General features: G+C 38.6%; 1 protein-coding gene and 1 long non-coding RNA gene across 5 annotated transcripts; one reads left to right on the top strand and one right to left on the bottom strand.

The window, feature by feature from the left end:
- The first annotated feature begins 591 nt into the window (after positions 1-591).
- Positions 592-1,091, top strand: LOC143469588 (uncharacterized). Its single transcript, XR_013119147.1, has 2 exons — positions 592-902; positions 1,019-1,091. It is a non-coding gene; the product is annotated as an uncharacterized LOC143469588 (long non-coding RNA).
- An 845-nt stretch (positions 1,092-1,936) lies between these two features.
- LOC143469586 (solute carrier family 22 member 1-like) lies at positions 1,937-6,305 on the bottom strand. 4 transcript variants are annotated; one of them, XM_076967334.1, is made up of 8 exons: positions 4,750-4,917; positions 4,429-4,600; positions 4,082-4,235; positions 3,897-4,015; positions 3,551-3,771; positions 3,068-3,247; positions 2,233-2,371; positions 1,937-2,156 (listed from the first exon to the last, which is right to left on the bottom strand). In XM_076967334.1, exons 1-5 carry the CDS (start codon positions 4,862-4,864, stop codon positions 3,687-3,689), a joined length of 645 nt encoding a protein of 214 aa, XP_076823449.1. In that variant the 5' UTR covers positions 4,865-4,917; the 3' UTR covers positions 1,937-2,156; positions 2,233-2,371; positions 3,068-3,247; positions 3,551-3,686. The 4 variants fall into 4 exon arrangements, with proteins under 4 accessions (XP_076823449.1, XP_076823450.1, XP_076823448.1 ...); XM_076967335.1 differs by lacking the exons at positions 1,937-2,156; positions 2,233-2,371 and adding an exon at positions 2,378-2,787; XM_076967333.1 differs by lacking the exons at positions 1,937-2,156; positions 2,233-2,371; positions 3,068-3,247; ... (1 more) ...; positions 3,897-4,015; positions 4,082-4,235 and adding exons at positions 5,253-5,407; positions 5,471-5,592; positions 5,654-6,305 and having other exon boundaries at positions 4,459-4,600; positions 4,750-5,098.
- Between the last annotated feature and the right edge of the window lie 4,720 nt (positions 6,306-11,025).

Genomic DNA, 11,025 nt, shown 5'->3' with positions numbered 1-11,025 from the left:
ATACTTTTAAATTCCATGTAATTATGGGTTTCTAACACGCGCCTTATACACGTCATTAGATAGCTGGCCAATTTGCTTCTAATGTGGTAACCTTTTTATTATCCGTAGTTTTACACAAATGCTTACAATGTTTTGCTAATAAAACGATATAACAATCGCACATAGTAACCACTGTCCAGTGTCAATGGTTGAAATAAAATAGGTCACAACTAAAAACGACGAAGCCAAAGTAAAATTATCACAAGCAAACATAAAGTCGGTTTATGCAGTTCCCCAATGTTATGTAATCTCTCTTATGTCAAAGCGTTACAAAGTTTGAATTTCATGCAGCTAATATCCTTGACCAATGGCAAAACGAAGGTCTGTTTGTCGTTTCTTAAGCAAGATCAAATGATGGTCTACCGTAGGGCATTGCACTTTTTGCAGCGTATTTCACTTCACAAAGCCTTTGATGAGCCGTAAAGTGTACAGGTTGTTGTCGGTGGTCTTTTGTCGGAAACTTAGCAAGAGGTGTTTTTTTTTTAAAAAAATTGAATTTCTATTTTTGTAATTTGTCGAAGATTCTTGTAGTATTCAGCATTTTATTACTTTACTTTAGGTAAAGTATTTCTTTATTTGAATACTTTGCTTTTCTAACACTTTATGTATTTAGGTATTCAAACGATCACATGTTGCTTTCTCTTTAAATGTTAATGTAGCCGCACCGGTTTAAGAACAAAACCATTCTTATACGCCGAGATCCATCAATACAATGGATCTGTAAGTCTGTGATGAAGCATCGTGAAAACAGAGGCCTCACCGCAGCAGGACGGTCGAGCCGTGGCCTTGGCAAAGGACACAAGTTCCATCAAACCATTGGTGGGTCTGCGCGGGCGGCCTGGAAGAGACGAAACACCACTCAGGTCTCTATTGTTCGGGGTTTTGTCCAAATGTTGTTGCATCCATTATCTTACTGGCGAACTTACTGTTGTATTTTTTTAGACAAGAAAAAATTAATGTATTTATTTCTATATTGCAGATGCGACGCAAGAGATGAGCATTTTAAAGCTTGTGATATTCCCGTCATTAAAATACAAAACATTAACCTTAAATTTGCTTTTTATATAACCACAGCCGCTCATACTCATGGTCATTATATACTCGAAACTATATCATTGCGATATCGAACTTTCGTCGTGGGCCATACTTTTACCCTATAGGCTATAGGCCAGGGGTGGCCAGACCTGCTTCACATGCTCGAGCCGCATATAACATATTCCAGTTTTAAAAGAGCCACAATAAAAAACACGAATTCATTCACTCACAACGAAGTGTAGCTATTGATAAACGTTAGTGCTGCGTGGTGATACTATGAGTCTCCAACTGGGCTTCACCAACTCTTTGCAATTATTATTATAACCGTAACCAAGACTTAAAACTAGGTCAGCCCTGACGTACAGCTTCAATCTGACAGTTTACTTAACTACAGTGTACAAGTTGGCACACTTCTGTACAATAATTTACTCTTTGGAGTGTAATTTGATTATTACTAACGATGAGTCCATTGTTACTACGTGTCATAGAACGCATCGTTTCATAATCTGATCAAACAACTCGTCTGGACCGGGAAAATGCATGTCTAATTCATCAATGCTAATTCATTAAAGAGCCGCAGTTTGGCCACCCCTGCTATAGGCTATTATGTGGCAAAGACACTTTGCAGAGCTTTTAAAAAGGGGAAACATGGCGGCTTCGCTCGGTCATTATCACCGTCCTAACCACCTAGGGCAGACCAGTGTGTATGTGAGGACTCTGCGAATCTTTAGAAATTGGTTTAAACAGAACTATACTGACCTGGCCAGATTTTATTCGATATAAAGTCAAATCACGGTTTTACAAATGAAGATCATGACCCTTAATTTGCTCGCTGCTGATCTGGATTCAACGAAGTCTCAAAAGCCGCCAGTGCTTTTTTATTTTGGTGGTTTTAGTTATTTTATCTGTGTCGTATCAGTTTCAAGTTGCATATTTCATGAGAACTGAGGACTCATCCCTTGCAGACGAATTTTGTCCGTTGTCACAGAAGCTAAATTCAAGCGGGCTAAATCGCATGAGGTGACGTTTGCTGTTCGACTTTTGTCGAGTCCTGATGCTTGCCACAAAGTTTTTGCGTGTACCTGGGAAAACGGAAACAATTTTAACAGAAATACGAAAGTTAGGCTTAACTCAGTCATCGTAGAGCTAACTGGTTACTTTTCTTGCGCTGCCGCTTCTTCCATGGTGTCGGGAAGTGGAAGTGACTTGGTTTCAGGAAGAAAATAAACTCCAAACGCGGCAAGAATTCCAACCAATCCTGTCACCAAGTACGGTATGCCGGCGTAATATTTCTCTCCTTTTTTGGTAGAGAACAAAAACTTTTTAAAGACGGCTCGCAATTTCTGATTTTGTAAGAATACGGCAACGTTGAAGTAAGTGTGGGGCCCAATAAAAGAACTGATAGCGGAGTCCCTTTGCCGATTTTACAAAACTTAATGCAATAATAACGTAACTAAATATCAACACTTTGCTTCGTGACGTATTTTCATCAAAACATTCTCTTTCGAAAACAAATTGGGAAATAATTCTCTGATTTGCGCAAAATAAAAGCTAAATTTTTGTTTTGGCGCTATGTTGGGCAACGCGGTTGCGTCGCTCGTATTGGCCCAAAGCCGGACCTGCTTTGAAATGTCAGTCTCTCGCTGATTAAAAACATTTCTTAGGTGATATTAAGAATGGAATTTCCTGATATTAGTTGACAAATGCCCAGCACTATAAAAAAATACAGATGATTTACAAATACGGACGTGCTACTTAAGTTCAGAAATGAATATAAGTATCCTGTGCGTAACTGTAAACACTCTCAAGTTGGCCCTTCAAAGAAGCCAACTAAATGTTTTCGGCTGCCACTTGGCATTTTGATCTGCCGGAATTCGGCAAAAGTAGGCATAATCATGATCATAGCATAATCAAATGCTTATAAATTACAATCAAATATGTAAGGAAGCAGTTATGGAAATAATAACTCTTATACTTCAACTGCTTTACCAACCCAAGTATATGACAAAGGGCGCTGTTATTCCCGATATTCTGGCTACGGCCGAGCAAAGCCCATAAGCTTGATTCCGCAGCAGAGTGGGAAAGAATTCTCCAGTTAATATCCAAGCGTTTGCAAAAGCTCCTGAACCAAAAAATAATCCCATCAAGCTGAAAACAGTTACTGCTGGTCGGTCTGTACAAAACATGTCTATGGTTAATAATTAAGTCTTACAGCGTAGTCTACATGTAGGAAACCTTTGTTAAGTACAAGTTAACAACTGCAGCATACAGTGAAAGCTTGTGTAGTTAACCCAACTTTCCTTAACTCACAATTTCAGCTTAGTTCACGACGCTTAGCCAGTTCTAGCAAAACACGACTTACTCGCGCGGGATTAAAGAAGCTTTGGGTAATTCATTTTAATTTAACAGGTTCCCGCACATTTGGATTAACAAACTTCCACTTTGAGTTATTTAACTATGATTTTTTTTAAATTACTTGCATTTGCTTAACCCAGTCGTAATAAGACAGCAAACAGCGGCCAAGCCAGTCATCATGCAGTTCGATAATCTTCCGCCCATTTTCCGCATTGAAACTTGACAAAGTATTGTGCTCGGGATTTCAACAAGTCCAGCTATAAAACTCCATTGAGGTAGCGGTTTCCGGCGAGATTTTTAACATTGAAAAACAAGCCGTAATATTCCAAATTCACAGCAAACCTGTATGGAATGACGACACGGTAGCTATCCGACGACATAATAACTGTATGACGACACACTAGCTTACTATCATCCGAGATACAAACAACTTAAAAGAACTTAGTCTGTCGTTCTATCAGACTTACCATAATCCAACCAGTATCAGGATCCTTTTACGTAAGAAACCTGCTTTAAGAAGGTGGATGTAGGTATATCTTGTGGGCTTTCCCGTCTCTTCTTCTACGACCAATGACTTCGCTTCTATCTTTGAACGTAACTGAGTTATAATGCGATCGGCAATTGTTGAACTCGACTTGATTTGAAAACTCACTTTTTTGTCGTTGATAGTTTCCTTCCTAAGAAACTGCGACAATTCCATGTCGTTTATTTCAACACGGTTAATTCGAGAGATTTCCTTCAATAATTTCATAGCATCGTCGTTTCTCTTCGATTGCAGCAACCATTTCAAAGACTCCTTTACGTATCTGCACCGTTCATTATAATTGAAGGTATGGCACTAGAATGCTATGATGGCATTTTACACGCAAAGAAAACTTCAAAGCAAGAGATGTAGATTTCGAAAGTAACTTGATCAACGTTATGCTGTACATGAAAACGCCAGATCGCAATCTACTTCATTACCAATTCATTACAAGAAAGCTGAAATCACATTCTCACAAGTATATTGGGATGATGAGAAGGAAGTCGGCAGCAGCCATCAACCCCATCATGTGGCGCCAGTTTGGCAAGAGGTAATTCACTAGAGGCGCCAACACCATATTTACAGCCATACCACCATTATTCATGTTGCCAGCAAGGGAGCGGTATTTTTCCGGAATAATCTCGCTGACTGAAATGTATATTGTGATCATTTTACATCATTACTGTTGTCACGAGGGGTTCGGTTAGAACAATGCTGAAATGGTATCAACAACATGAATGTACGTTAGAGAAATAAGTTTTCCACCGACTCTAAAGCCAAATACATAGACATCTCACTCATGACAAATTCGCTGCCGACTCTTGTCGCACAACAGCATCCCATCATAAACAGGATTGGATGAGACAGAGACCAAATCGGGATAACTGCCAATGCTGCTGCACCTGCGCACATACCAATTACGGATCCCAACAGAGCTTTCCTTCTGCCCACCTTAAGCAAATTAGGTTATCTTCGAAAAGTTAAAATCGTAAGGACCGATATAAATTTAGCTAAAGATACTATGTTTATTGCTGAAACACACCTATCGGAGACGAAGCCCCCGATTATTGAGCTAGCCAGCAACCCGAACATATATAAGGATGACGCCAGCGGTACCAACCAGGACCGGTCACACACAAGATCAAACTGAAAACAAGACATTTATATTCTCGTTGGTTTGGCGATAATGTTAGTTATTCACTTACGTCCCGCTATCTTGTATATAGGCTACACGTAGGCACTAGGCTATTTGATTGCAATTACACTGGCCCCTGTGCAAACAGCGATAGGCTACACTTACTTCCATTGGCACGGTGAGCAAGTTATCAGGTGTATCATACTCCCAGCCATCCGTACATTTGCCGACGTCGCTACTGTTAATGGTGGTGAATTCTTCTTGGTCATTTCTCCAACTATCTGGGGTAAACCAAAGGTTGAGTAGGATTGCAAGGCACTCTGTGCAAGGGTCTAAAGCCTTTTGAGTTTACATTACGCGGCTTAGCCATTGTAACTAGCCACCTGCAGTTGTGTTAAACGTATAACATTGACTCCACCTCTGAGTCCCATCGGGCCCTGTTTCAATCGGTGTGATATTAAAAAGACAACTGCTTTTCGACACCAAGGTCACGTGACTTTTGGACCTGAGAAAACAAGGAAATTTAATGGTTTGAGTCGAAAATATTGCTATTGACATTGCCTCGCCTGTTCAAACAAGTGCTGTTCGAAGCGTCGTCGATGGCTGCTATCGAGCAACGATGCGGTGGTGTGTACAAGGGAAATATGACAAACCAGATCACAAATGGCGCGTTGAATGCACCGGACAGACATAGCAGCAACAATATGCGCTTTTGAAAGAAACCAAACTTCTCAGTCGCTTTGCTCAAGTCCTGCATGGTTCTCCTACGCTTAATGTAAAGAATAAAATGTAATCGGTATTTACAAAACTACGTCAAACGAACTGGTTTATCAGCCGTTGCTTATAAAACTGATATTTGGTGCTTCACTGATGACTAATGCTTTCAAGTGTTCTGCTAGCATACGTGCTGACACATTTACTACCACCTCAGCATATATCGGCCACAATAAGGTTTATGATGTCAGCAATGTTTATACCGGCATCAACCGGTGACCTGTTTTTTCTAAATCCAGAGGCTTTTTTGTTGAAAACGTTAGCTCGCTCAGATCAGCTGACGATTGGTCACGCTTCGCTGATCTGTTTCTTAACTATCATATTGACGGAGTAATAAAGGAATGTTACGTCATAGGTCAACATGATGATAACTCACTCTATGTTGATATTAACGCGAGGTTAATGAATCGAGTTTGGCCGTCTAAATGCGGCTTGGTACTTATACGAACTGTACTCATATTCCGTGCATTTAACTACTTTATCTTAATTTGATGTATCTTTCAAACATTCATACTTGCTTTTTTGTTCGATTAAATTAGGATTTTTGGAATTGGGATAACATATTTTTTTAACAGCTTCTGTAAGATCCATTTGCGTCAGCGATATGTTGCTGCCAAGACGGTTCAGACTAGCCACCGTTATTCGAAGCATTTTTATCAAATAGATTAATAGATAGATTAATGAGTAGATTGATGAAGAGTTTCTGGGCTGACATTTCAAACATTTTACTGTAAACATTTGGTAAAAATGTATGATTTTTTAGTAAGATAATGTCGTTAACCGGGTTTCCAATTTGGCAACCGAAAGTGCTCAATATATTGCAGTGACAAAAAGCTATCGTAGACGGCTAACCATCATCATTGGTCAGTGGATCCAGTAATTAGTTAAATTAGTCGGTGTGCGGTAAGATATAAGAGACGACGGACTTTTTTCTAAAGAAACGCTTCTTGGAACAGACACTTTCATCACGTACAGGAACGTTAATAGCTGTAAGAAAACGGTTTATCCAACATGTTGTGAAACTAGCCTTGTATAGTAACGGTTATATGCGGGACAGAAATAAGACTCTGATTTTATCATGGTATTTAGATAGTAAAGTCTGATATCATATCAGCTTCTGTTTTCTATAAAATTCAACTTGTGTCTTAGGTCACAAATTTTATAATTCTGGCAAATTTATTAAGTTCAATTCTAAACGTGTTTTTTCGAAAGCAAACAAAACTACGCTTTACCGAATGAAAATAAGTTAGCAACCGTCGTTTTATGTAAGGCAAAATACATACAATAGTCGAAGGTTCTTGCCAACCGAAACATATATAACCAAGATTATATTGAAAAAAGATTTGTAAATTAGAAGCTTTCAGTTTCTTGTAACGATTGGTTAATTACACCGGATCACCGGATAATTGATTCAACAGCTATAAAAGTTTGATGGTTTGTCCTCACACATGCTACATAGCCTCACATTGCCCTGGAGCGAGTCTATGGCACTGTGGTCTTAACAGACAGATGTAGATCAGATATTGAAAGAGAATTGATCTTAGAATTTTTTCACCTAAGCGTGAGCTTTTTTCTAGGCCCGAATTTAACCATAATTCTGACAAAGCAGTCTTGTGAAATATTAAACCAATCGAGTTGGCATGCAAACAGGGCAACACTTTCTTGCATGGAGATGACTGCAGATGAGCAAAGCAACTTAGAATTAACAGGAAGTCAGCAACCTGTCACAGAGTTCCAACCACTTCCAGAAGTGGCTTCCAGCTCATCTGAATGGACAAATTCAACCAAAAATAAGCGTCCGGCTGCTCAAGATATTCTAATCACAGAAGAGTCGATGGCAGGAGTGTTGCTGGTGATTACCAGTTACCTTGTATGGGTTACGGTTTGGTATCAAGTAAAATTTGGACAAAGGAAATTGATGTTGTTGAATACGCTTTGTACTCTGGCAGTTTTTACGCTGCTTATTCGAATCAGTGCTTTTGAGTTCGCTTTAAGAGTTGGTACTTCAACAAGGATGTGTACGATTTTTCAAATTTGGAACTTTTCAATTTACGTATTCAACCTCTTTCTGCCTTACCTGATACTTTGGATACGACAAAGAGGGTTTTATAATGCTCAGGGCCAAGAACGTTTAAACACTTTGAAGGTGAAGGTAATCAGCTGGATCACTCTGATTGGTATTGTTGCGTCCCCAGTCGTACAGAACGCATTTAGAATCGTTCACGGTAAAATGGTTTCCACTCTTATGGGTTGTCGGCCTTCCAGTGGTAGATACGATCGTCTGGTGTTCAATATCCTAGCTAACGTGGGTTTCGGTTTATCGACATTTTTTCAGTTGGTTTTGTTGATGCTCGTTCTCTACCCAATCATTGATCACGTTTCGAGAACAAACTTGAAGCATTCTTCAAGAATGAAGAATACGATTTTTCGCCTGGCCGCTTGTACCGCCATCTGCATCACATCCGACCTTCTTTTTCTCATCACGAGGCACGTACGACCTGCGGGAGCTTCTAGATTCTTCACCGGATTATGCTCTTGTTTTGACACGACAATAAACGTCTGCATGGTTGTTTGTTCGTTTGCGGATTGGAGAAAAAGATTTTTCCCGATGACAACGTCGAGAAAGGACGCTATCTCGCTTTCGTCATCCCCTAAAAATACAGTGATTAATCAGAGTTAAAGCGACGGACTGTATATAGCCACGTATGTATTGAATATGATGATATATAATTGAACAATAGGATAGAAAGATGATTAAACAAGAATGCGGCTGCATTTTAATTAAGTTGCTGTCTTGGATATAAAGAGGATGAAAAATTGAAACTCCGTCAGACAAACGTAATAATTTATTTATTAAATTATTCATTCAATATTTGCATACTTGATCATTCGTACAAGTTTTAATTTAGAGTTTAATGCATATTTTATTGGCTAATTCGTATTCAAGTGAAGTGGATAATGCCAACTAGAAAAACACAGACCCTTTAAATGCCATGTCGTTGAAATACTAATTTTTACTTCAATTTTGTAAATTGTTAACGATACTAAAATTTGGTTCGTCTTGAAACTAATTTTGAAGATTTAAAGCGGCCTAATCTTATCATCAACCAGTCTGTGATGGGATAATCTTAACAGTGATTTAGTACAAATAAGCACTGCATGGAGATAGTAGTAGACATGACAAACTGCAATATCCCGAGGCCTAATATTATAAAGTATTTCGTACGAAGCAACAAACAAAATTTTACTTCGGTCCCCAGTCAAGAACAAGACCTGCTGCAAATTTCAAGCGTTTTAATAAATTCATTCCGAGATCAACATGAGATGGGAAGACGCTGATAGTCTTTCAACTTTTGTTGCTTTTTTGTTTTCCTTGTCTCCTTTCCTTCCACTTGTAGCGGTTGTAGATGTCATATAATTAAGTGTCACTGTGTGTGTTTGCGTCAAAACTGTTTCTGGGATTCTTTACTGTATATCGTATTTTCATTAGGTGTATGTAGTATGTATTTTAAATTGTAACAAACAAAAAACGTGCATAAAGCGTGTATCTATGATATATATATACAGTTCTACACGCAAATTCCATCTCATAAAAGAGTATTTAGTCTAGAATTATCGGCCCATGGTAGTCGTTACATTAGTCAAAGTCAGGTTGCGGTTGAGGTTAATTATATGTACCAGTAGTTCAAATATTAATCATGGTTCCACTTACAACAGTTTCGGTTCTTGGCCACTAGCAATAATTTTGGGTGAGGATTTGCACCCTATGTCCCACATCTTTCAGAAAAGTTTTGGGATTTTTTGCTTTCCAGATTTTGTTGGCAACACTGTCTTCATCGCTTCGTGTTGTTCATCATGCCGATGACCACGCATTTTGCTCTAAGTTCTGGTCTAATTGTTTATAAACAACATACCGGAATAAATAGCTTATTGTCTGACTGGCGATACGTTTGGCGACGCAACAGAATGTTAGAGATTGTTGTCAGCCAATAAATTAACCAAAATATCATGAAATTCCCATTCTGTATTTAGCACTAATGTTGCTTAGAATCTAAGCCTAGGATCAATAAGCCTTATAGATACATTGAATGATATTACTAAAAGTGCCTTTGAATTTTCTAGACATTTTAAGTTTCTCTCTGTAAAAGTTTAACTGCGTGCGACACTTGCTTTTCGATACCTTTGTGGCTCTTCGCAGGCTGATGTAGAGGAATGTCAGGCGGGTCAATTGGCCTGAGTCTTCGACTTTTAATGGAGCCTTTTTATTTGTAAATCACATTCATTGTCAAGCCCTCATAAAGGAAGCATGTATGGCAATAACACTAAATTTGACATGCATTGTACAAGAAATACAAATTATGGTATTATTATCGCCTACGTTGCTTACAAATTAAACTAAAAACTAAAACTTATATTTGATCGAATTTTTATTTATACACCACGTTATTAATGTTAAATGTTATAAAAACGTTCTTAAAATAAACTTTTTGAAACATTTACAGTAAAGCGAAACCTATGAAACATATAGCCAAAGAAGGCGAGCCAAAGATATGTAGCCTGTGACCTTTCGACTTTTTGCCTGATTTTAACTTGTGCCGGAACATACGCGTTGTGATTAAAGCCTGTAGTGAGTGATTTTAAAATGGAGGCGACCGGCCCTTCATGAATCATGTATTCACAGTAGTATTAACGACTTTACATAACTTTTGCTGGAGCTCAAATTTACTTTCTGGTACAGGTCCATAATGCGCTCTACACGGCTCTGTCTCTTCGTATACGTGGGAGCTTTCCAATCGCATGTGTCCGGTGTTTCTTACGCCAAAGTTAGGCGAAGTTATTAATTGTCGTGCCGGCGTCCGAATCGGCTACACCATTATGGACAAAAGTGTTACGTAAATTTGAAATTTCTATGAAAATAATTGCAGATTACGAAGTGGCCATTAATAGCCATTATCAGTGTGCGATTAAACTCCAAAGGTCGCTTTATTTCATGGAAAAGTCCACAAATTTAAGATTATTTAACTCGCAGGACGAAGCTATTTAGTATATAATTTTCCAATTTACGACAAATGTCCACTTAACATCGTCGGTTGGCGTTTGAAAGTTCAAATGCTTTTCCTCTGGCAGATAAATTTTGGGAAAGTTTTAAACTTATTTGCACCAA

The sequence above is a fragment of the Clavelina lepadiformis genome, chromosome 8, assembly GCF_947623445.1.
Source record: "Clavelina lepadiformis chromosome 8, kaClaLepa1.1, whole genome shotgun sequence".
Lineage (NCBI taxonomy): Eukaryota > Metazoa > Chordata > Ascidiacea > Aplousobranchia > Clavelinidae > Clavelina > Clavelina lepadiformis.
This window is presented reverse-complemented; position numbering and strand designations above follow the sequence as displayed.

Excerpts from the sequence above, each read along its gene's own strand:
- LOC143469586 (XM_076967333.1), bottom strand. The coding sequence starts at position 5,844 with ATGCAGGACTTGAGCAAAGCGACTGAGAAGTTTGGTTTCTTTCAAAAG. Across the intron at positions 5,408-5,470 it reads TACGTTTAACACAACTGCAG|AGTGCCTTGCAATCCTACTC; the intron begins GTGGCTAGTTAC and ends ACCCTTGCACAG. Across the intron at positions 5,099-5,252 it reads TGCTCACCGTGCCAATGGAA|TTTGATCTTGTGTGTGACCG; the intron begins GTAAGTGTAGCC and ends TCTTGTTTTCAG.